Source organism: Pipra filicauda, unplaced genomic scaffold, assembly GCF_003945595.2.
Source record: "Pipra filicauda isolate LSUMZ 115617 unplaced genomic scaffold, ASM394559v2 scaffold48_size3843733_pilon, whole genome shotgun sequence".
NCBI lineage: Eukaryota > Metazoa > Chordata > Aves > Passeriformes > Pipridae > Pipra > Pipra filicauda.
In genome coordinates this window covers 3,187,839-3,215,089 of record NW_024104631.1, presented here as the reverse complement: position 1 = coordinate 3,215,089, position 27,251 = coordinate 3,187,839, and the positions used below count along the sequence as shown (strand labels likewise).

At 40.0% G+C, this 27,251-nt stretch overlaps 1 protein-coding gene across 9 annotated transcripts in view; it reads right to left on the bottom strand.

Annotated features, from left to right (window-relative positions):
- Positions 1–27,251, bottom strand: part of FARS2 (phenylalanyl-tRNA synthetase 2, mitochondrial) — a 241,277-nt gene that overhangs the window by 67,929 nt on the left and 146,097 nt on the right. For all 9 annotated transcript variants that reach the window (XM_039386529.1, XM_039386527.1, XM_039386526.1 and 6 more), the window contains one exon: positions 9,870–10,021. In XM_039386529.1, the coding sequence (XP_039242463.1) occupies positions 9,870–10,021 (152 nt within the window). The remainder of the gene's footprint in view (positions 1–9,869; positions 10,022–27,251) is intronic.

Here is a 27,251-nt window from a genome sequence, read left to right as displayed (position 1 = left end):
ATTATTTTCAGTTAGTAAAGACAATTCTCTTGGTGAAGTCTCTGAAGAGCCAAGAAAAGTAAAGCAGAACACTGTCTGCCCCACAACTGATTTGAATATAATGGTTTGAAGGAACCCTTAGACTTCAATAGCAACCCATTAAGAACAGCTATTTGCATGGTGCCTGTCTGAAAATCAAGGACAGGAAAGAAGGTGTAGTCTGTCTTTCCCCATCTGTTGATTATTCTTTTTTATTCAACCAGATAGTCTTCAAATAAACACTGGCATCAGGGGTCTGAACTGGCAATCACAAGCTGTGTAAAAAGACATAAGTCACAGAACTCACTTGATTTTTGTATAAGGCAAGATTTTTTTTTTTTTTTTTTTTTTGGCAGAACAGTTCGAGTGCTTGCTTTTTCTACAGGAAAGACTTCTCTGTCCCACTTGTCACTCCTCTCATAGTTTTTCATTACAGTCTCTGATTTTGGCAGGGAAATTCTATTTGGGAGACTCTCAAAGCAACCCAAAGGAATCTGAATCCTCACTGGAATTCAAAAACTGTAGGCCAGGCATTTAAATACTTTTGAAAAGGATGCCTAACAAAGATATGCAGACAGATCGCAAGTCTGCACATGTAGAGATAATAAACAGCACTGAAAAGGTCTACCTCCATATCAAACAATACTTTCTGGCTTGTGCCATAGAAGAACATGCTCATTTTTGCTATCTGACTTCATCCAGTAGGTGCTATAAAGAAGTTGGAACAGAGGTGTTTGAAATTCAAAATTTCTAAAATACTTGAAGAAGTCTTTTTAAAAAAAATACATGTGCATATTTACTCAATTATTCTCTATATTCATTACAACTTGGAATGTTTTTGTTGGGAGGAAAAGGAGGAATTAAAAGCTTTTCAGTTCAGTTTCCTGAAAAAAAAATAAGACCTACCAGATGGCTACCCGGGGCTTCATGAATGTCCTTGTTACTGTGCAGGATATCTGGGAAAGCTAAACTCTGACGGTCTCAGTCCTGGTTGGGGACAGCAGAGCATCATGACTGCTAGAAAGTGGGAAGTGTAAGACATGTTGAAGCCACGTAGCAATCAGCATGGCAGTGTTACCTTGTAGTGACTGACGTAGAGTGCAAGCCCAGGCTCCTTTAAACCTCTAGGCAGTTGGGATGAAAACCTCACCAACTCAGGTGGTAGATTATCTGGGCTCTGGTGGGACACGAGCAGAACCCATATGTCTTCATAAAACATCTCCCTCTGAGCAGCCCAGTGTTTACTCTAAATTAATTTGGCCAGAAAGTCCCTGACTACCAGGAGTTGCTATGAGAATAGAGTTGCTATTTCAAGACAGTTGCTGTTCAAAGGAAAAAAAGGCAGGGAAGAGGAAGAACCTGAAGGGTAGTTGAGGCCACTCCAACTGTGAATCAAGCAAAGTGCTGGGCCCTGCACTTTGGCCAAAACAACCCCCTGCAGCGCTACAGGCTGCAGTGTGCCCAGGTGGCCAAGAATGCCAATGGCATCCTGGCCTGTATCAGGAATAGTGTGGCCAAAAGGACCAGGGCAGTGATTCTGCCCCTGTACTCAGCACTAGTTAGGCCACACCTTGACTACTATGTCCAGTTCTGGGCCCCTCAGTTTAGGAAGGACACTGAGGTGCTGAAGACTGTCCAAAGAAGGGCAAAGGGCTGGTGAAGGGACTGGAGCACAGGTCCTATGAGGAGACACTGAGGGAGCTGGGGTTGTTTAGCCTGGAAAAGAGGAGGCTCAAGGGAGACCTTATTGCTCTCTACAACTACATGAAAAGAGGCTGGAGCGAGGTGGGGGGTCGGTCTCTTCTCCCAGACAGCCAGCAGTAGGACAAGAAGGTACAGTCTTAAGTTGTGCCAGGGGAGGTTTAGGTTAGACATGAGAAAGAAATTCTTTACAGAGAGAGTGATCAGACATTGAAATGGTCTGCCCAGGGAGGTGGTGGATTCACCGTCCCTGGAGGTATTTAAGAAGAGACTGGATGTGGCACTTAGTGCCATGGTCTAGCCAGCTCGAAACTTGCACAACAGGGTTGGACTCGATGATCTCAGAGATCTTTTCCAACCTGGTTGATTCTGTGATTCTGTGTGAAACACCACTGGCCATTGGGTTTGTCTAGGCCACAGGGGAATGCCTGACATGCACACACCAGGAGTGCAAACTCCATTACATGTATGTTTTCTAAGCTGATGCCCACAAGGTAAAAGAATCATAGAATCATCATTGAATGGTTTGGGTTGGAAGGGACCTTAAAGATCTAGTTCCAATCCCCCTGCCATGGGCAGGGACACCTTCTACTAGACAAGGTTGCTCAAAGCCCCATCCAACCCGGCCTTGAACACTTCCAGGGATAGGGCAGCCACAACTTCCCTGGGAAGCCCGTTCAAGTGCCTCATCACACTCATAAGAAAGAATTCCTTTCTAACATCCAATCTAAACCCAACCTCTCTCAGTTTAAAGCCATTCCCCTTTGTCCTATCACCACATAGCCTTGTAAAAAGTCCCTCTCCAGCTTTCTTGCAGGTCCCCTTTAAGTACTACAAGGTGCTACAAGGTCTCCCCAGAGCCTTCTCTTCTCCAGGCTAAACCCTCCCCAACTCTCTCAGTCTGTCTTCATAGGAGAGGTGCTCCAGCCCTCTGGACTTGCTGGAACAGAACCAACTCTTTCTTACATTGGGACCCCAGATCTGGATGCAGCACTACAGGTAGGGTCTCGTGAGAGCAGAGCAGAAGGGCAGAATGCTCCCTTGACCTGCTGCCCATGCTGTTTTTCATGTGGCCCAGGGTGTAGTTGGCTTTCCGGGTTGCAAGCACACACTGGTGCATCATGTGGAGTTTCTCATCAAACAACATCCCAAATTCTTCTCTGCAGGGTTGCCATTCTCTGCCCAGCCTGTATTTGTGCTTGGCATTGCCATGACACATGTGGGAGACCTTGCAATCAGCATGACTGTAGCAGGAAGGACAGAAAAGGTTCTTATTCTCAAGAGAAAACAGGTGGCACTGATCCTGGTTGGGACAAGAAAGAGAAAAGAGAAGATGGACTGGGGGTATATCTGTAGTGCTTTAGCCAGCCACTATAGAGTTATACTCTACTGCGACAGCTGAAGAAAAGCTCAAAAGTGAATGAGTATCCTCTGACAGAGCCTCCCATGAATAGTTAATGAATTTCAAAAGTATTAGTCTTACATTCATGTGACCAAAAGAGAGGGAAAAAAATCCAGAGCTGGAGAACATAGTTCATTAATTGAAAACTGATCCTCTGCTAGCTACTGTCAAAAGCAGCTTCTGGGTTGTTTTTTTCTGCAGAGAAGCTGCTGCTAGGACTTTGCCAGTTCAGCAGTTAAAAGTAATCTCAAAGAATCCCTCAGCAAATTGTAAAGTGCTCAGGCTGAAGAAAAACACAGTGTTCAGGGACTGAACTGATTGTTTTAATTTGCGTAATACTAGCAGAAAGAAGCACTTAAGAATTATTCTGCTTAATTCACCTGTTCCAGAAGCAAGGCAAAACCAAGCCAGTTTTAATAAATACACCAGACCTAAAAGTATTTGATTTTATCTCCATCTAGATAAGGGAAAGTGCAAAATCTGGCAATAAAAATGAAATTATGTTATTACACTGCATTTTCTATATACTAACAAGGAGCTAGGGGCGTGCATTGACACAACACAGCAGTCAACAGGATCTGACTCTTTGCTGTCAGATCTGTTCCTTTTCCTGCTTGGAAAAGAAGAGACACAGGTCATCTGAGTACTCCCAAAGTCTCTAAAGATGGTGCCACAGTGCACCTACCTTACTTCTTCACAGCAGCCAATGCATTTCCTTTCACTTCGTTTAACAGACTGTGACAAATGTGCAGATCTCACCCCAGACGTGTTCAAGTAATTGACTCAAAGGCAAGAATAAATCCTTTCTTACCTATTCCCTACTTATATTTTTAACATCATAGCCGTCAAAATGCAGCAAATCAATTTTTCCCCCCTTACTGTCTCCACATTGCTTTTTCAGAGTATTTTTAGTTGTTCTGATTAAAAATTTACCTCTTAAGTACCACTGAGGACACAGTGCATATCTTGATTACAGTTTTGTATAACTTTTTCAGCCTACCTACATATCTTTTTTGCAAAAGAAAATGTGGAGCCATATTCCTCCTTCCTTCCCTTATCTTTCTAACAAAAGAGAAATTTTAGTATCAAACTTTAAAAAATTAGGTCTCAGACCAGTAGGAAAACAAACTCACTGCAAAATGCAGAAAATACTTTTTCAGAACAAGGATGTGAGGCCATCACACCTAATGGGATTACAGAAGGTACCTTACAGAAGAGAGACATGGCATGCTAAGCTGGAAAAAAACATTTTTAGGGCTCACCCAAAGCAAAGATAAGCAGCCTTGGCACTTTTGGATTCTCTTTGTGGTGCTGCATTGTAGGGGACAGGTATCACCCCTGGACTCTCTCTGTCCTCTTCATCAGGGACAACTTGGGTTACCAATGTCTTGTGCCACTTCTACCACATATTCTACCATGTGTGACTAGCCAGTATTTCCTCTATTACTTTGGGCAGGTGTGTACCAAAATGCAAGACACTGCTCTCCTTGGGATTCTTTGCATGGCAGCAGTTTTGATTTGCTTATTCACAGTGGCCAGAGACCTTTTTACTTTTTGACTGCCCTTCCGTCAGCCTTTCTTTTTCCCTGTGAAACCTGTTTCCTTTCCAAAATTGGAGAAGTCTTGACCACTGAAAAGAGATTACTTTCTGATATTGATTAGACAGCTTAGACTAGCTGAGTAGTAGAAGGCCCGAACTTAAAGATATGGAGCATAAAACAGCCATTGCAAAAAGTAAGGAAAAAAACCCTCACTTTCTTTTCTTCCTTTAGTAACAATACAGTCCAAAACACTCTCTTTGTTTTTGCAAATGTTTGTTCACTAAAATGTTCCAAAGGGAAAAATGTCAGCTACAAATCCTCACTCATCATGTATTTGCACAGCAATGCTTAAAGGTCCTTAAAGATCTCCAAGGACTTGAAGGAAATAATTCAGTGAGGTAGCAGAAACAGAGCCACTGCCTTCCAGTGTCTGGTTACATGGCTCATGCAGCATAGGACAACTTCAGGCAAGTCACAGTGAACTGATTTCACAGACCATGCATAGAAAAATATGTTCCACTAACCAAATGTATGAAAGTCTGTTTGAAGCTAATACACCAAGGTAAGATAGCTGAAATCCACAAGATGGACTGTGGAAAATGTTTTGCTCACTGAAAGGAATACTTCTCTATTCTGCCTACCTTACAGATGCCCTGCTCCTGTTCTTGCCAAAACCACCACAGTTTCACTCAAGTTCCTTGGTACTTCAGCAAAGTCACACTTTTTTTCATATATGCCAGATGATTCTTTACATACCTGAACAACAGGTGTGTTACAGTCATGTTTTGCGTTATTCATCTTGAATGAAGTTACACTCTGACTGTGTTAACAGGAGAAGCCTGAAGGAACATTTAGATTCCCAGAACATCCTAAAAATTGGGTGATATTTTCCCAACCACATTCTGTCTGTGATGGCCATTTATGCTACAGGCAATGGGAAGGTATCAACAATTACCCTCTGACCAGTTCAGTGTCATGTACTAATTGCTCCCTCCCTCAGATGTATGTTCTGAAGGCAATAGCCATATTTCACACAGGTGACACATCTCTCTTGTTCAAGGATCCTCTATTCCCAGATTTCCCAGTATAACTGCAGACCTGAAGCCCCCGAGCAGCTGCTGTTTGACAGCTGAGACCAACAGGCCATCTCCTTTCATGTGATACCTTGTGCAGACACACATCTGTAATGTGGGGAGGTGTGTGGGGATTGCAGACACCTGGGAAGTCCATGTTCTCCTTTTAGTTTGACACTTGTGATTCATAAAGAGCATTTGGGATAGGCAAATCTGTTTGGAATTGCTGAGATGAAAGAAAAAGGAAGAAGTACTTGTGGATCAGGGGACTCCTGCTGAGAATCCCAACAGTTAATCTTTGGCCCAGAACCACTTTACACAAAAGCTATCTACCTCAACCTAGTTGCTAAAACTCGGTTCTCAGCTTGGAACAGAGCACATAGATCTCTTTGCTCTGTGAGGTCCACCTGTAGCACTGGTGCAGGAATTTCCAGGAACGACAACATTCCATAGAGCTAAATACAGAAATGTCGATGTGTTCTAACTACTGCTGGTACGTTATTTTCTAGTAGGGAATGCTTATCTTTCCACCTCAAAGTAACATTTGACTGCAATATGAAATAACTTTCTGCTTGACAGATTTTACGATTGATCTAGTCCCACTATCCTGGCATCCATTACAACTAGTTTCCACTGTAAGGAAAAGAAAATAAGATTTTTGCAGACAAAAGTAAACAAGGAAGTTTATTTTCTGGAAAGCCTTCTTCACACATTACACATTACTCAGTTTACTTCAATGCTGTGGTTTTGGTTCGGGTTTTTTTGTTAAGTTTACCTAAAATGCATTTACGCTGGAACGGTTCTTAATTACCTTGGCAGAGTAACTTGGCATTCTCCTAAATTTGTGCTTTTTAGCAATGAGACTCTTTCCTGCCGTATCTTTTAATTGTCTGTGCCTGAAAGTTGTCTCAACATTATCACCTTACAAAGTGGATAATCAAGACTTACTTTGATTTACTTGATTTCAGGAATCTCTTCCTTGTTTAAACAATTACTTGTCCCATGCTTTTTTTCCCTCTCCTTTCCTTTTCCCTGTAGAGGAATACATTCTTACTGCTAATACACACCATAATTGCAATGTACTGGAGCATGGATATCAGTCTGAAGCCCTGTGAAACCTTGAAAGGTTTCTGAACCAAAGAGAAGGCAACTACGCAGTATCACACTAACAGCCTCTATAAAAGATCTTAATTTAAAGACCCTTTTCTGTGTTATAAATTAGTTTTATTTGTATAACATTTTCTGGTTTCCAAACTTTATAGTCCTATAACTAAGAAAGGTGGTTTAAGAAGGAAAGTCAGACTACCAAATGTCTTAATTCCTCATGAAACTGGAATTTTTAAAGGATGAAAAAAAAAAATCTTAATTTTAAATTCTAGAAGTGATTAACTACAAGCATGAACTTACTAAGCTGCTTGTAACTAACATGCAAAACAGCAGCACTGCAGGTTTTCCTATCCTAGGCACTTTTCTCCCATCGTCCACAGCTGATTCACTACAAATTCAGTGCAATGGTTACAAGTATCTCGATCTGTAGCATACAGATCCATAGCAACACTGAGGATCTCTTATGTTAACTTCTGTGCCCAGAAGCTTTTCTGCAACACTGAATTAAAGAAGCCACTGTATCATTCCTATAACAAGACGATTATCTTAGAATTAAGACCAAGTAGAAAACTCTTTTCAAAGAGTTAGTCTTCCAAAGCCTTTAGAGATCAGACAAAATTACTTATATGGCTTACATCATCAGTTCTCAAAAGTTATATATCTGCACACATCCTGTTCTAAGGAGAAAGGGTAAAGTAACCATTATGTTACACTCTTTATTTATGATTCTATTTTTAATGTGGTTAATCTCCTTGGAATCACTGATTTTTAATGGGGCATTTTGAAAGATTTATTTTATTGCTGTTGCAGTTGAACAAACTAAGAGGACTACAACATCACTTACCAATAATCCATTAATGTCACATCCCAAATTCTTCAGACATGAAGGTGAGAAGTTTTTCCTCCTTATAGTGTCAAAACATATCTGGATGTCTGCTGAGTGAGGGCTTAACGGTTTTAGAGAACTATACTAGTAAAGTCCTAAATCTGTGTGATAATTCTCAGTGAGCAGTCATCTTTCTCGTCTATTTGCGGAAGTCACAGAGGGTATCAGAGGTTCATTCTTTGCAGAGGAACATCTGTCATCCCTGCTATATGTTCCGGATGTGTCAAAGCGTATCAAAGGAGAAAACACACATAGTAGAAATCCAGAGGAGTGAATCCTGGCCCTATCTCACCACTCTACTAGTATGACACACTATTCTAAGCAAGGAAGAGAAGAATAACCTATGAGTTGAGCCATGACTGATGCAGTGCTGCTGGCAGGCCCCCACGGTGTATCTGGATTTCTCCAGTAAGCTGCAAGAGTAATCACAGAATAATACTGCCTCTGTTTCAGAGAGCAGGGAATGAGATTTCTCCAAACCTTCAGCCTTAGAAGAGCTGCTTACACTAAACGTAGGATTTTCCCCTAAGAGATGATATAACAACAAAGATAACTGCTTATTTGGTATCACTGGGAAGCATGTAGACAAAAAGCAGCAACAAGTCATGTCATGTCATTCAGCATGAATGAGTGGACAGGCTAGTTCCAGAAATGGGTTCAACATCCCAATTTTTACTAAAAATGTTGATTGTACTCTATCATCATGATAGAAAATAATCAAATATATTTTCAGCAGGATCTGCATGAGCAGCTTTCAACGTCTATGTACTTGTGCTGATATGATGGTGCACTCCAAGTGACAATATGAAGTTATCCAGACATGCAACAAACTTGCTTTTGGATTTCCCTGAAGGATACAGTCTTGTTGTTCTTTACAATTAATAGTACTTATTGTCTTACCCTAACCTATATTCCTCTTCTGCACACACCATTTATGTGAGTGTGAGAACCATGCAAAAATTAATGACTCAAAGCTTTCAGATGACCATTGCATTCGCATTTCGCTTTCTTCACGCAGCAGAAACATATAACACCACACAAGAAGGGTAAAAACGAAAAAAACCAAAAAAAATAAAAATCCACTGAACCACCATGAAAACTAGGCATAGAACAATCTATTCATCTGGTCTGCATCACACATTAAATTCAATAGAACAATAGGGTCAAATTCCTGGATGAAGAAGAAAATAAAAAAACCTATAGGTTTTTGGAGCACAACATGAAGCATTTTCCTGTCATCTTCAAAAAACACTGCAGTTAGGTTTATTATCTGCCTTTCTACAGCACCAAAAAAAAAGTCTCAAAGAAGATAAATTATTTTAAACCTCAGTTTTAGAAAATTGGGTAGTTAGCAGCTTATCTATCTCTTGATTTGGAAACAGAAAATTGAGAAACAGCACATATGTAATAGCTGTTACTTGTCAACTTGAGACAACTGTTACTATTAGTTAGACAAGTACCCTGTGCACTCCATGGTCATATCAGTGCTGCTATATCCATAAGGTGTTTTGAAACTTGAGAGATTGTTCAACAGTGTATAAATAAGAGTCAGAAAAAAAGGAATGAAGCCTTTTTTTTTTCTCCCTGTTGAACATCAACAATAGTATTCTGCAACAAACCATTATTGGCTCTGACATCTATAGTAAAGGTCTACTAGTGCATAAGGATGAGAAGAAGAAAGGAAGAGAACAAGACAAAACCAGTCAATCAGTGAAGAGCAGGACTAGAATATCAGACATGTTACGGACAGGAGCGTCATGCACTGCCAGACATATTGAGGAAGGCAGTTGTTCACTCTTGCTGTGACTAACTGAGCACAAGATATTAGGATAGTCTGAATACCAGAAGCTCAGTACCAGTACAAAACCGAAACACAGGTAATTTTTTTTAAGTAAGCATAATTATTTTTTTTGTTGTGAAAAGGTTTTGGAACTAAAAAATGAAATATGCAAACACTGTAAGAATCAATAATTTCTTGGTATACAGAAATAAAACATCCATAAAATCATAGAATCATAGAATATGGTGAGTTGGAAGGGACCTATCAGGATCATCAAGTCCAGTTCCTGGCCCTGCACAGGACGCCCCAAGAATCACTTATATTCTGACCACAGGAAAGAGGTATTAAAAGTTTTACTTACTTTGGATGGGCAAATTCATCCACTAGGACAACTTTTTCTATCAAGTCTCCACCAACAGTTCGAACCAAATCATAGAAATCATTCTCAGAGTATGTCTCAGAAGGCAGCCAAAAGGAGATGTCATTGATCAAAGGTGGATATCTGCTGAGTGGCTAAAAAAAAAAAAATTAAAAAACATACTGTTATACGTGGTTGGATTTGGTAAGTATACCTAAAATTGCTCTGAATTTGTATAACACACAGAGTACACATTTTAGAGGCTTTCTAAAATGCTTTTTGGCGTGCAAACTGACCTCATAAAGAACAGAGATGCAAGATTTTATACTAGGAAATATCTTTTAAAGACCCCCTCATAACCACTTTGATTTATTCATTCAGAAGGAAAAACTTGTTTTGTTTGCTAAAATCAGCATTTATAAGCCTGAATACACTTTGGTCAGAGCTGTTTCAAAGGATGAGATCATTTTAGGGTGATTATTCACTGGGTAGAATTGCAATTTGTAAAAGCATTTTTCAGACTTTTTACAGAGTCAAAAATTCTTATCACATTCATGTTTAAAATTTACATGTATTTTATATGATTCTTATATGACACAACATGTTGATTATTTATACTGTCCAATTTCTAAGAAAGTCTTATCAATAGGTACCTTGTTATTTAAAGCTTATACAAAGAAACATGCTTTGCCTTAAAAAGAGGGATCAGTCTACTTCGCATTAGTATAGTCATCCAAACATCTACAACAAGAAAGGTATTGCTGTTAGCGTAATTATTCATTCCACAAGTACCACAACAGGTTTTTAAACATAAAGGGGCATCTTTGCTGCAGATATAAAGACCTGATCTTGTGGGAAGACAGTGTTTTGCAAAAACAGGAAGAGAAACAAAATCAGGTAATTATTAATTTTCCAGTTTTGATGGAAATTCCTTGGACTCAGTGGGTTTCAGATCTCACCTTTAGTGAAATGTTTCTCCCTTGGAAGAATAGAAAATGGTAATGCTCTCCTTTCATGACCTCTAGGTCATACAGTGTCTTAGTTTTGTCTTCCATTAATATCCTGCAGTTGAAAAAAGTACTTTTGCACAAGATTGTTCAGGTCTGCAAGAAGAAACATCTTTTTTTTTTTTTAATTTCGCTTATATGTATTTGACATCCCATATGGACACTTTGGTCTATACAGTATATTATCTCACTCAAAAATGTATTCCATGCCTGGGAATGTTTTATGATGGAGTAGTGGAAACTTAAGCGAGTACCTGCTAAAGCAATAAACCTGTTAATAAGGCAAGTTTACAGCATGGTGATTTACTCAAATACTGTTCTGTAGAGTGTAAATGAGTCAATAAATATCTGATAAGGAACAGAGTGCAAGTTTTAAATTAATAACCCCTCCAGTGAATAAAACTGTGAATCACAAATGATTATCCAACTTGTTAAAGGAATAAAGTTGTCAAATGAATTCATATCCTGTACACCAAATTATAAAAAAAAAAATACCTGCACAATTGTCTCTGCTATACAAAAGTCACAGCTGCAAATGCTGGAGATGCTCCTCAGTCAACAAGCTGGTACATGTGTTAGCATAAATAAAGTTAAAATCCTGCAGTAGCCACCTATATTCCCACTTCAGCCCCATCTACAACTATATTTATCACTGCTCTATTTCAGGAACCTATTGAACACACCTCAAAGTTTGTGGGGACTAATCCAAAACTCACTGAACTCCCAGCTTCAAGACATTTAATTATTCAACCAGAAGATGTGGTTCATGAGCCTAAGCATGACTTGGTACCTACTTCCACTCACACAGGTATAAGGACACTAAAGAAAAATAATTACATGTTCAAGTAATTCAGTAATGCCCTAAACCCCAAAAGGAATAGAGCATCCATAAGTCATAGTGAATATTTGCTATTGATTTTAAAAGAATCAGGAATATGTCACGCACAGGAAGACAGCACTCTTTTTCCCACTTAAAATGAGATGTACACAAGGACCCAATATGGTCAGATCTTGCAAATGTAATTGGCACAGTTTGACTTACATTATCAGTGTCATCAAATTCCATGTGAGCAAAGTTGCTCAAAGATGTAATAAATTGTCGAGTCTGGCTTTTGTGGATTATCAACTGCATAGGAAAACTGCTTCTTCGACTCAATCCATGGTGTCACTAGCCTAGGTATGCTTGTGTGTATTACAAAGACTAGAAGGACAAATGCTTGAAACATAACATAAGCAAAACTTTTCTATTATTAGGTACTAACCTTTTCTCAGAGCCTTATAATGCAGAAAAATCTTTTACGGTAAAAGGCAAGGCAATTATTCCGTATTATACTGTCCCTTCACCACCTGGCTGCAGTCAATATCATTGCAGTGAGTATTATATCAACGCTAAAGTTAGTACCAGGATAAAATCCCTAGTTCTAAATGTATTGATCTGTTTGTTGTAGAGCTACATGAGCTACATAATAGTTTTTTAGCTACACCTAAAGTGCAAATAGGCTAGTAAAAGAGTCTCCAATTGGCAAGTCAAAATGAAGCTCCTAAGTTTGTATCCAGGCACCCCAGCAAACACATACTGTGGTCTAACTGATCCCTTGGCTGTTCTTTGATCCTTTCTAAACTCTCTTGCTCTTTAGCAACAGACTGGTCTAAAGCCCATTAATCCTTTTCCAAGATCAAGGCAAATGCCAGCCCTGGGGACCATTTCCTTATGAATTTACAGACACTTTAAATGCTCCCCTTGAGAAGAATGTCTTCTTCTACTAAATCTTCTACTCTGCTATCAACTCCAGCCACTACTTCCAGCTACATCCTCTTCATGGCTTAGAAGTTCTCCAGCACAATGCAGGGAGAAGCTAACAGGACACCACTTGTCTCTGTTCACCAGTTTGTGTGTTGGCCAAATTCTAGCACGCTATCCAAGCCTGGAAGTCCTGCTGTTCCTCCTTCCACTCCCTGACCATCCACCCCCCTTAGGTTTTTGGGGAACTGAAAAGAGGCTTAGGAAAAGGTAGAACTGATCACACCCACAGAGCATTGCTGTGAGGCACTGGCCAGGAGTGGCAGAGAGCATTGCCAATGCACAGACGGCTCTGAACCATTCCTTTTGGTTCTATCAGAGCTCTGCCACCACAGTGCTACTTTGAATGTTCTATTTACTTTCCATTTCAAACACTGCAGTGTACTGTCTTTGACATTTTTCAACAGCATTGAACAGTGTTTTCCCAGTAATTACACTACCCATAGGACTCCACTGAGCCCATGTTGTAGGAAATATTGCAAATAATGACATCACATTTTTAAATCATTAGGGGCGAAAGCATTTAGGAGTGCTGAATTACTATCATTTTTTAAAATTATAAAATAGGAGCTTATGATGATCCACCCTCAAGGATACATGTTTACTAGTCATTAGTCACACTTCCTTCTCTGGTTAATAAATAATCCTTGTACTTACTAAAACTGCAAGCTTTTCCCTCTAAGGATGCTAATTTTAGTAAAGAAATGAGTAGCTGGACACCAGTGATATACTCTGTTCTGCCAGCCAGCCTTGCGTATGCCTAAATGTACCTAAGGAGTGCACCACTGAAACACAGGGCTGTGACTCCTCTATATGGGTTTGTGATAGCTGAAAGCATTCCTTATCCCTAGCTCTCTGCTCTGCATTTCTGTTGGAGATTCCTGCCCCTGCAGCAGCTGATAAAAACATGTGCCTGTTTCTCCACTGTTGCAGTTCATGGCCTGCCATAGGCCAGCTGAAAATTGCCCCTCTTAGTGGTTTATGCTAATACATGCTGGATGTATTGCAGCAGCTTGAGACACTGGGGGACAGCTGTCTTAAGCAGCAACAAGATCCACTAGAACTCATTTGTCAGCACAAAATAGGAAAAATCCTCGGGCTCTGTGTACATTGCCACATCAGGGCGCTACTCTGGACACTTTGGCAGAAGGAATCAAGTTCAAGTGGTCACCACAAGAGCAGTCTCTGTTCACCTGCACTCAGCAAAGGAGTATCAGCTAGGCTGGATCCAGATACCTCACAGCTGCACAGGAGAGAAAATACAATATGTGGCAGAACCCCCTAGTCTGGAGGAAAACCAGCAGGGGATAATACACAGGCAGTGCCAGCAAATAACCTACAAAAGACCATGAAGTGTCTTTAGCCCAAAAAATAGGATGAACACCAGCCTTTTCCATAAATATTTGCCATTAAGAAAAAACCCCACACTTTTCCCCAGATGCAGTAACCATGAGTGCAATATGGAGAGGGGACAGGAGAAATTTCGTGCAGTGGACTCTCACTCAGTTCCTTCCCTGCTGCCGGCTGCAGATGGGGGAACACAACAAACAAATGACAAACACAGCAGAGGAAAAAGCTGTACTTGTATTTTGACAGCGGCAACACAAATGCAAGGTTAATGACAACACGTACCAAAAACTGGGTTAGCAACTCCACAGCAGGCAAGTTATTAAAAAGCCAGCCATGCTTTACTGCCATCACCAGTCTAAGTCAGAAAAATATGAGACTTAGCAGCCTTGTGGCTGTCAGGCTTTAACAGTCTTGCATTGCCCATGCTTTGGAGAAATATCTACATAAACAATACTGTTTTAATGCAACATCATATTCACATCAAAATGAAAGCTACAGTCCTATCATATGCCTTTCTTAATATATTCCATGGTGAAACTACATTAATACAGCATTATCATAGGAAATTTAAACACGTAACAGGCATGAAATTCAAATTTGCAAATTTACAACTGTAACTTATCCCCCTTGCACATAATGAAGTTTCCTGTATTAGTGTGTAAGCTTTTAGATTTATACTTCCGTATTTATGACCAGCGTAGACAAATTACAGTTGCTGCAGGGAACATAATTTTGAATTTCTTGGCTGCCATGGCTTAAAATTCACAGTCACAATGTTCCTTCCCTATTATAAGTTTTCTACCCCTCCCTTCATCAAATGAATTTTTTTCTGAGTATATATAGTAAGTTCTATATATTCATACATGTATACACACACACATACACATTTTTATGTGTAAACACACACACATCTTCAAAGAAGGAAGTGGAGAAATTTCAAAAGAGAACTTCCATAAAGTCTGATAAGCAAGTATAAAAATATGTTCTGAGATTAAGCTCTTAAAACCAAAGCAAATGGACTAGTCTGGGATTGATGTATTGCTCTGTTCCTTCTGTGGAGAATGGCAGAAACAGTTTAGCTTCCAGCGATGCTCTGAGCTTCTCAGGAAATGAACACAGAAGTATAATCAGCCCTTTTTGGAGAGCAGGATCAGTAAAACATTGTTTTCATACCTGCTTCACTGTTCATCTAGCACTTGCTGTTTGCCATCATGGGAGACAGCATTCTTGAGCTGGATGGTTAGGCATAGCATAACAGGTCTTTTCCCTTTAAGAAAATTGCTTTTTTTCATGGCATTCTGGTAATGACAATATTACCAAACTTCCTTTCTTTAAGTGACTTTTCATCTTAAAACAAGTATGAAGGACAGCATAAAGGTGTTGAACTACTGAAGAGAACTGGGTGTACATCAACTTAGATACAACTTCTCTTAGGTTTTGCAGCAGTATTATGCAAGTCTTCTACGGGCTTCACAGCTGGGGGAAAGGAAAGGATTGCCTAAACATTCCCACAGCCATCCCATTTTCCTCCCTTTTTACTTTCTAAGTACCCTTGTTTCTTTCCAATCCTAAAGGTTATAACTCGTCATGGTTGACATAAATGTTTGATTTCTAAGCTGTGTTTAGGAGTCCTGGTTCTGACACTGCTCTTGTTTGAGTTGAGAACTGAAGAAAAAGCTGCCACTAGCCATGAGGAGCATTTGCCTACAGACACTGAAGCTGACTGGACTTGCCAACACACACCCACAGGTCAAATCAATCAAATAATATCCCAGTTTCCACTTCAACTAGTGCAGTTCACAGTCCTTCATAAGGGTGAAAAAGGGGGAGGGATGTCAGACTCCACTCTAGAGATCAATACCTTGAAGAAAATCATATGTTTGGCAGAAAGACCAACCCGTTTGTCAGCAGCAGCAGCCTGCACAATTAAAACAGCACTGGGTTACAAGTCATTGCTGTTCCTTATCTTGGCAAAGAACTCTCTTTGGCTTTACCTCCTTCATCCATGAGGAAAAACAATCATGAAACTGAAGAACAACGATCATGAAATTATGGAAAAACAGGAAGTACCTTGTAGAAAATATAAGAATGAAAAGAATGTTTTCAAGAAACACGGTAAATTAAACTGTTGTCAAAGGTGAAATATTTATTTCCTGGTAATAGGGAGGCCCAGAGAAGGCAGAGTTACTGAAGGCCTTCTTTGCATCAGTCTTTACTGACAAGACCAGTCCTCAGAGATCTTTGACCCAGGAGACCAGGGTAAAGGAATCTTGAAAGGAAGACTTTCCCTTGGTAAAGGAGGATTGGGTTAGAGAATACCTAGGCAAACTGGACATCCTCATGTCATTTGCTTCCTTCAAAAAGGGCAAGAAAGAGGACCCAGGGAACTACCAGCCAGTCAGCCTCACACTGATCCCTGGAAAGGTGATGGAGCACCACACTCTGGAGGCAATCTCTATCCGTATGGAGGACAAGAAGGTCATCAGGACTAGTCAGTATGCTTTCACTACAGTTAAGTCATGTTTGACCAACCTGATTTCTATCTACAACGAAACAACTACCAGGATGAATGAGGGGAGAGAAATGGATATTGTCTGTCTTAAACTTAGCAAGGCTTTTGACACTGTCTCTCAAGACATCCTCATAGGCAAACCCAGGGAGTGTGGACTGGATGAGTGGACAGTGAGGTGGATTGAGAACTGGCTCAAGAGCAGATCCCAGAAGGTCATAATTAGTAGCACAGAGTCTAGTTGGAGGTCTGTCACTAATAGTGTCCCTCAAGGTTCAATCTTGGGCACAGTATTGTTTAACTTATCCATCAATTACTTACTTGAGGAAATAGATTCCCCCTCAGCAAGTTCCCTGATGACACAAAGATGGGACAAGCAGCCAATACTCCAGGGTGCTGTGCAGCCCTTCAGAGGGACCCTGATAGGTGGAAGAGATGGGCAGAGAGGAACCATCTGAAATTCAACAAAAGCAAATGCAGGATCCTGTACCTGGGTAAGAATAACCCCTTGTACCAGGACAGGCTGAGGACTGACCTGCTGGAAAGCAGCTCTGCGAAGAAGGACCTGGGGGTCCTGGTGGACAACAAGCTGGCCCTGAGCCAGCATGTTCTTGTGGACAAGAAGGCCAGTGGTATCCTAGGGTGCATTAGGAAGAACATTGCTAGCAGAGAGGTGATCCTGCCCCTCTACCCTGCCCTAATGAGGTCACATCTGGAGTTCTGTGTCCAGTTCTGGGCTCATTAGTACAAGAGAGACAAGGAGCTCCTAGAGCAGGCCCAGCATCAGGCTACAAAGATAATCTGGGGACTGAAGCATCTGTCTTATAAGGAAAGGCTGAGAGACTTGGGCCTCTTCAGTCTCAAGAAGAGACGACTGAGAGGGAACCTCATCCATGTATAGAAGTATCTGAAGGAGGGGGCCTCAAGAGGATGGAACCAGGGTCTTCTTGGTGGTGCCAAGCAATAAAACAAGAGGAAACAGGCAGAAACCAATGCATAGGAAGTTCCACCTGAATATGAGGAAGAACTTCTTTACTGTGGGGGTGACTATGCACTGCAACAGGTTTTAGAATTTCCATCACTGGAGATATTCAAGAACAATCTAGATACAATCCCATGCAATGTGTTTTAGGATGACCCTGCTTGACCAGGAAGGTTGGACCAAATGACCCACTGTGGTTCCTTCCAACCTAACCCCTTCTATGACTCTACACCCAGGTTGAGCAGGGAGGTGCTGTGGGGCACAGACTTGACTTTCTAGCTAAGTCTCAGCACTGTGTGAGATGACACAGCTGCTGCCTAGCCAAATCTGTGGATCAGGTTCTTCTCTGCTGTGCAGTGCATGCCACCATGTAAGCTCTGTCCCCTCCCCACATAAGCTACACCCTATGGGGTCTTGTTGAAGATAAGACTTCCTCTCTTGAGCCACATTCCAGGTTCCCTCAAGGTCCACAACAAGAAAGAGTTTAGTTGCTTATATTCTGCCTAAGTAGTCACCAGGCAGTTCTGCCCATTATCTCATTTAGTCACCTTTTCCAATGCTAACCAAGCACCTTTGATCAGGAAGGCCCCCTGAAGTCTCGTCACAAATGCACACACATGCACACATGCACAGGAACAAGTACAACCTTTCTTGCACACTAAAAGTTACAGCTTATTATAGAAGAGCCTGCTTGACAAAGGAAAGTCAACACATACTATGACATTGAAAAAATTAAGATGGGTAACAGCCAATGAAGGGATTAAACTTCTTTCATAAGCTGTTCCACCTTTTCCAAGCACCAGGAAGAATGGACAGCAGGACTGGTACTGCAGCAGACTCAGTGAGTAGAAAGCTTGCCTTTACACATGTTCATCCAAAAGTAATGCTAGTTACTAAGCCTCTGTGGTCTCAACAAAAGGGACACTGCATTCTTATATACAATATTATTTTAAAATGCAACAACTTTATTTTAAAGTCAAGTTTGTTTAAATTTGTCATGAAAAATGTTTCAAGTTTAAAGTCACAATACACTTCTCTAAATGCAAATATGTATTTTAAACTGACTTGTGGTTAAAACCCTAAGAAACAATGCATGGCTTTTGAGAAGCTTTCCAGAAAGGATCACTTCTATTGCCATTGAAAAGGTTATTTTTATATGATTAGTAAGGAATTGAAAAAAATCAGGAAGGACATAAAAAAAGAAAGAATTGACCTAATCCTATTAAAAGCAGGGATGTTGCAGTGTACACAGCAGAAAGATTTCCAGACACCCATTCACTCGGGCTTTTGGATATGCCTTGCCTCTTGTGATCTGATTATAAGAACAACCAAAAGATAAATACAAATTATTCCTAAATACCAGTGATGGACTCCATACTTTGTATTTAACATGGCAAAAATATTTTCTCATTTCCCTAGAACAGAATAGGACTCACAGGGAGAAACACCAAAAGCGATGTCTCTCTACTACTCACCCATTTCAGCTTCTTACAACCCCCTTTTGAAAGCATCTGGGTGAAGAAGAGATTAGCCTGACATTTTCCTATAGCAGTTCAATGTCTACTGTGGAGAAATATGCTTTTTTCTCATGCTTCTTTCCCAACCTCCCAGCTGATGGCCTACTGAGCTAGTTGGTTTCATGGTGCTAATTAATCTTCTCCCTTTTCAATCACAGATATATCACTGCAGAACAACTAAAAACCAGGAAATGCTTTTTCTGTTATCTCTTTTCCATTAGAGCAATTGCTGCCACAGAACTGATGTGACACAAAGTGCAACAGATGGGACAATCCCTATTATGTTGTGGTGTCATCTATAGAAAACGAGCAAGCCAATGTCCTGGGGAAGGAATCCAGTGAGTTGGAATCACCAAAATGGTAAAGTGGATTCTCACACCAAACCTAATAATTAAGACTTTTGACTGCCTTTTGTACAGACTGTCTATATTCTGTCTCTCGTTCCTACCAAAATATCCCACCCCACAGGCAAAATCACTCTATTAGTTTTTTTGTAGCAGTGGCAAAAAGGGCAGAGAAGACACAGACATCAGAAAACAAACCATCAACAAATAAAGACTGTATGCATCAGTCCTACACCCCTCTAATAGGTATCTACCATGTCTGCAAGGAACAGGTAATAAACTGGTATAAGTCAGCAGAAACCCAATTTCTCAGCAGATACTAAGAATTTCCTCTTCAGCAGTGCTGAGCATCTGCAATTCCTGCAGAAAGCATTGGTTGCTGCAGGCATTCAGTATTTGCCATGCTCAGAAGTCAGGTTTCCTCCTTTCAAGTGGTTTGGTTTGTATGTTTTTTCATTATGCTTAATAATAACGCTGAGATAAATAGCTCAACGGGGTAAAATATGGCACCCATCAACAATTCATATAAAAGAGTTATATCTAAATAAAGAAGGCAAGTATTTGGAAAGAGACTGCAGCAATATGAAGATGTATTTCTTCCAAATACGTAGCATAACAATGGAAACAAAGCGCACCCAATATTTTATTTCAGCTTAGATGAAAAACCTCATATAAAGCACTGTTGATTGTATTTCCTATTCTGCTCATTATATTCACCATTCCAGAGAGTTATTGTTTAAATTGCAGAAATTCTAGAACACTTGAATATGTCTTACACCAAAATAAGCTGGCATCACAAATCTTACAGGCACATGCAACACCTGAAAAAGTCCTTCTTCCCACTTAACAAGCTGTACTTCTTTTTTTCTCTCTCCTTCCTAAAAAGCATAGAGATTTCCAAAACAACAGCAATGATGTATGGGCAGATATAACTTCAGATATAACGCTCTGGACACTGTTATGCTACAAAGGTATGTCCTAATTTTTCTACACTTCTAGACTCATGAGCTAATCTGTACCATCTGGGAAATACTACTGTAAATACTGCATCTAAAAATCTATCCTTCTAGGAAATTAAAAGATCCCAATTGCCATGTATAGCAATTTACCTGAGCAGGTTACAAGTGCTTTTGAAATATTCTTATGATTTCCATTGCCAGTGAAATAGCTCTGTTTCCTTCTTGACTTTGGAAAACTGCCCAAGTGGCATTGGAAAAGGCTGCCCAGGGAAGTGGTGGAATCACTGCCAGCACTATCCCTGGAAGTGTTCAAAAGGTGTGTGAATGTGGCATTTGGGGACATGGCCTAGTGGTGAACATGGTGGTGCTAAGATAATGGTGATCTTGATGATCTTAGAGGTCTTTTCCAACCTTAAAGATTCTATGATTCTATGACTCTGGGCAAAATCCAGTATTTTAGTTTCCAGAGTAGCCAACTTCACTTTTTTCCCCACTTAAGTACTGAATTCATACAAAAGTTCAAAATCAATAATAAAACACCAAGGTAGTGTAACAAGCTAAAACCAATATCGAACTTTAAAGAACAGTAGGTAAGCTAGAGAGAAACAGAAATAAAAGACTCTCCTTACTTGTCCAATACTCAGAAGAGGGAGAAAAGCCTTCAATTTTAACTCTCAGACAGACCCTGAGAGTTCCTAAAGCTATATACTCTTGTTAAAGAGTAACAACACTTAGAAACAGAAAATTACAAAGAAGCCATTAGCTGAGAACAGACCAAGCACAAATAGCACAAAAAGTACACTAAGCATTTCAGTATGTAATGACAAAATATAAAGAACATTTAAATCTCTACAAGCAGAATCCTGGTGCAGAACAGGTATTTCTTTAATGCCTTTCCTTATTTTACAAGAATCAGAAAATGGGTTCACTATTGCTGATTTAAGAGAACAGGTTACATGAGGGAACAATTATGCAAATTGGATTTAACACATGTGCAGGAGCAGGAGGACACAAGCAATCCTCAAAAGAGGGGCCTTTTCCCCGTGATTAATTTTTATAAGATTGCAAAACCAAATCCTCTGCAGCATATGCACCCCAAAGCACTACTTACTCGTCACATTTTGTTTTAGGCTGTCATTGCTATGGTTCATGTGTCTCTCACACTAACAAGATGACGGAAATTGAGGACGGGTATGATAAGAATAATACGGTTCTTCCCAACTGTGCCTTCTGTCGTTTGGCTATTCTCTGTAGCCTAATTCATATTCTGATCAGAGAAGTGGTAGCTGAAAATCAGGGGTTTTTTATTAACACATGTACTTCAAAAGGTGCTCCTGTTCACGCATACACACATACACAGATTGTTCTCCCCAGCCCTCATTTCCCAGGGACACTCCACAGCTGAGCTGCAATGTCTAATCATACTGCAGAAGATGACTGTAGGGGTTTAGGCATGATTTTAAAGATCACTTTATCAAAAGCTCTTTGAAAGGTATATCTTTTGCGTGTAAAACATTGGCACAAATGTTAAAAGAGATAACAAGTAAATCATGTATGACAAATCCTATCTTTTTATCCAACACTGGAAAAAAGAATTAGAGCTTGTTTCCTACTGGGTTTGACATCTCTTTTGTTTGCTTGTTTTTCCCCTTTGTATTTCTGTGGTTGTGTGTGCATACCAACACATACCTGTACCTTTGAAGACACATACTTGCATAGTGTGTGCTTAGGCACGTCTTAAACAGAAGTTTATTCTTACATCAAATGCGTAACATATACTCACAAAGACGTATTAAACCCTGCTAAAGGCATGCGGATATTCAGACTGTGATAATTACCTAGGACTGCCAGCCAGAAACCAGGGGCCCAGTAGGCAGATGGAGTACAGAACAGTAACTCCTGTCCTGAAGAACTTTCCACCCTAGGGTAGTTTGGAGAAGACATGCAGAGGCAGGAGGTACAAGAGAACTACAACTGTAAAGAGCATGGAAAACAGAAATATTGAGTAGGGAAAATTGAGTCGGTTCTCAGGCGAAGGCTAAAGCCTAAAGTAAAAATTGTTGTTGTGCCATCCTCCTAATCAGAATTCTGTTATTCACAGTGTAATTAAACCAATATTGAAAAAATATTAGTAAGTGTGTAAGGGTTACCCATCTTACCAGCTACATATTTTTGTAGACAATATGACTGAAAGCTCTGAACATCTGTGGATTCCTGTCAAAACCGCCAGCAGCTGGTTCTAGTTTCACATAACCAATATGAAATCTATTGTTATTTTAGATTTCCAGGTTTACTCCTTCACCTAATACTAATTTAATGTGGGTTTCAGCATATTTATCACTGCTTGAAATTGCTCCATGGCTTATTTAAGCACCATGTATCACCATTATACTTCATCATTTGGGATGCAACAAAGATTGGTTGATATTCTGAGCTATTTGTTTTGAAGAGCCTCAACCAGTCAAATTGCAAATATATGAGGCTTAGAGATCAGAGCAAACCACAGTAACACATGCTTTTTGAAGCTTATTGCAGTTTTTGCTAAGTAATCATTTAGATAGTATCAGGTGTACTTTGACTGGGTTGCATTGGCTTTTGCCTACAAAAAAAAAAGACATCAGCAGTAAAATTATTCTACTGACAGGAACTGTACAGTGCAGCAGCATTCATAACTGGAAATTCATCTACCTCATGTTGAAGTGAGCTCAAAATGCAGTCAAGGCTACAGTACCTTCTTTTTCTTTAAAAAACAAATTGGAAGGAAGTCTCTAGTGGTCTGCTCTCAATTGCTGGGAATGTCCATCACTCATATTGATGACACACCTGGGTATACCACATTCTCTCCGTATTCACCCCTCAACCTTTATACTGCCTCCAAAAACAAAAGTGCTGTCTCTTCAGTTGTGCTGAGGGCATGAAGCAACACTGAGAAGTGGATCGGGGCACTGATATGGCTTTTAGGAACTGCAGAGGAAAAAGGGTTCCCTGAGTCACCTCACAGCGTAGCCACAAAAGCAGCTTCTGTGGTACCTCTTGAACACCAAAGCAAAACAGTATATGGGAACATGGGTACATGGGAAAGAAAAAAAATTATGCTTCTCATCCTGATACTGTGAGAACCAAGGCTATGGGAACAACTGGTAGAGAGCAGTCACAAAACCACAAAAATCCTTCAAACAAAGAAAAGTTTCAACTGCTGTCTCTGGACCTGCAGTCAAAAGAGAGGACATCTTCCAGGTGGACACACTGGTATTTCACATCACTAGCTTTCAAAAACCTCCATGGCATTTGCTCGGTTTGTTAGTAAAGCCCTGGACCCCCCACATAACGGAAAATTTGAGGAAATACATAATTACATCTAGGTTTTAGAATTACTTGCCTTGTCATAAAAATTCTTCTGCTGACTAAAGTGTGTGTTAGCATAGACAACTGAAAGTAAGGATGAAATATTTTTGCTCTTTGTACATATATTTACATACACACATATACTCCACCCACTCTAAACAAATTCCAACTGGGACAGTTGGCACAGAGCAGAAACAAAGCAGAAAACGAAGCAGAAAGCTCCTAACATCCAGAAAGAACAGCTCAAACCAGTTATTTTGCTTAAAGTCACCACCACCTAGACCAAATCTACTATTGGGATAAGTTAACAGAGGTGAACAAGAGAGTTTTCAAATATTCTAAGACTGTAAAAACAACATAGAAATACTTTCTGTATTTTCAAGGAACATAGGTGAAAGAGAGGAAGACTGCAGCATTTGCTAACAAACATCATAGGCTTCTCTGTACATCTGACTATTACCAAGGTGGTTGCTAAATGTATGCCATGGATTTACCCTTTGGTACTCCAGCAGACAACAGATAGAGATAGTACATAAGATAAATATCACTAACTAATCTAAGCACAAAGGGCTATTGACATTTTTTTATTTACTCATTTTATTTACTTAGAAAAGTACAAGCAGAAAGGAATTAAACTATTGCTGATTTGTTCAGATTCAATGGGAGGCTATCAGTGAAATTAGATTGTAGTGGGTAGGTGGAGGGATGGAAACAGGGTATGCAAGAAAACCTGCATCACTGGTATTAGCTCAAAGGGCAGCAGCTAGTTTGTCGGAAACTGCATCCCTTCTCAGTAGTTGTCTTTACTGAGAGTAATATGCTCTCAGGAACATGGTGTGACTCATGGGGTGGTCCTGTGCAGGGCAAGGAGTTGAACTTTGATGATTCATGTAGGTCCCTTCCAGCTCAGGATATTCTGTGATTCTGTGAATATCATCTCAGTGCAGCCCTACTCAAGGGTCTGGGTTCTGACACACTAAATGTTTCGCAAATCCAGAACCAAAATTTGAAGTCCCCCACTCTCATCTCAAAACTGATGATAATACTTTAAAGTACAAAATTGCTTTGATGGTTTGTGGTCATAATTTTTGTGGTCACTCATACTTTTTGATCATTCAAAAGGAGATCAATAGTAGATGTGTACAGTACAAAACTCAGGAAGATTTTCTGATTATCTAGAAAAAGACTTCTGCATCAGTCTCAACAGGGTTTTTTTTCCTCAAATCTACTCTCCTTTCCTGTGTCTTTCCCCCCTTTTCACCCCACCCCCCACAACTTGTTTAAACTTAAATTTAAACCAGAATTTTTTCATATTGCCCCAATGCCTGAAGTACAGCACTTTTCTCTTCTACCTTCCTCTCACTTTGTCTTATATAAGTGGTTTGTTTTTTCTTGTATTTAGTCTCATGTGTCTGTCCATCCTGTCTCCACATTCCGAACCCCTATTTTCTTCTTTCCTTACTGTGTTTTCAGCCAATTTTCTTTAGTTGATAATGGGAACTTAAGGCCTGTTTACTCTCTAGATGTTTGCTTGTTGACTTTCTTTACCCAAGTGTTGATCAATAAAACTGGCTTAGAACGAAGATGTTGCAACCAAAGTTTGTGGTTTCGTCAGATTAAACTCTTCTTGTTTATAACAGTCATTTTGAAAGTTTCCACTGCTTCAGCCCTGCAAGGTGCTGATCATTCTCAGTTGGATCCCAGAAAGTATGGAGATCTCTGACCTGAAACTATTTAGGCATTTAGGTTATATTTGATGGAGCACAGGAACTATCCCATTGATTTAAATAGGACTACTTGCAAGTTTAAAGCTCAGCATGTGCTTCAGTACTTTGCCTGACTGGGGCCAGAGGGCTCAGGTTCCCAGAGCTTCAATACCAGCACTACCTACAAATAACACAAGATAGAACATCCTGATGAGAAGATGATCAAGTGATTTTTAATCCAATTGTGCAGCTTTGCAGCATCTCTGCAATGAAGAAGGTGGTTTTGCTTGCTTTCCATGCATATCCAACACTAAAAAGAGAGTTTCATGATGTTCTGTAGAGCATAAAAAACCTGAGATGATATACAGCACTGTGAGGTTTTATTGACATTCATTTAAGATGATCTACGTAAGTCACTCTTAGAATTTCAACCTTCACAAAGTCATACCAATAAAATGTTTATGCTACACCATCATCTATCTACTCTCTGTTGTACCTCCACAGGCACACACACACACATTATATATCTTCAATTACGGTAAAACTAATTAGACAATAAATCACAGTTCAGGCTATACCTCGTTTGTTCAGATATCCAAGTTAAATTTACATACTAATGGTTGTGTATTTGCCTTTAATAGATGCACTATTAGAAAGTAAACATAACAAATGAATAACCATTTTAGCATTGAGTTACCTAATCTTGATGAAAAATATCTGAAAATGTAGCAACCAGTGAATCTATTTACTTTTTATTGGGAAATAAAGCTAATCACAGTATAAGGAGATAAATATAAATTATATGGAGTAGCATACTAATGATGGATCAGACAGACCCACCCTGTGCAGTGAACGTAATAAGATCAAACTGGTTGAAATGGATGGCATAGACATCAGATGCTCTCCTTCTCAAGCATGGAATAAAGGATATACACTAAGATGGTTTAATTTGCAAAAGTTTCCCCTTGGATCTGACAGTCCATTTTATTTTCAGCATCTTCTAAAATTTCAGGACAAGCTCTATGTCTCCCAGCAACAATTAGGCATGTGCACAGGAAAGATGCACAGGGATGATGACTGTCTCAGAGAACTGAAAAGTGCACAGTAAGGTAGAAAAGTTGGACTGCCTAATGGTGTGAATAAGAGGGTTCACGTATACAGCAAATTGTGCAAACTGGGCTACTGGATAAATCCTTTGTCATTAGAAGAGGACTTTAATTCCTACGGCACACTGAGCAAGGAATGCCCAGCCTTTGCTATCATGCACAGGAGAAAGAGGAGCCCGCTCTGACTTACTTTCCCGTATAATGAATTGCTTCTTTCCACACAACTACATCTTTCTGATGTCTGATTTTTCTCATCTCTGCTAACCTCGACTGCTCACTTTTCAAATCAGAGAGACTCTCCTAGATTAGGGCCACATACACCATTCTGGCTGCAGCTGCGCAGGAGGTGAGCAGTGTCAATTCGAGTTGTTTGTAAATTTTCCTCACTCCACTGACAAAAATTACTAGCCCCTCAGGTCTCCCAGCAGAGCTGCTCCAGAAGCTTTAGTTATTCTGACACCATCAGAATGATCCTGGTTAGAAAGTCTATTATTTTGAGTATGAAGGAACTGAGTTTGGAGAGACAAAATGTGCCAGCAGATATAAGGAAGGAGCATCCCCTGAAGATAATGAAGTGGGGAGAGGGGGTAAAAAGCAGGTGGTGCTAAGCTCACTGCAGATATTGCACAAATGAGGAAAAGAAGATGACACCAACTCCCATAGTCTTACAGGGGGAGTCTGTAGTTTTGCTAGGAATCTGATCCAGACTCCCTCCGTACCACTGCCTCCCTCACAGCAGCCATAAACATGACTCTGCTT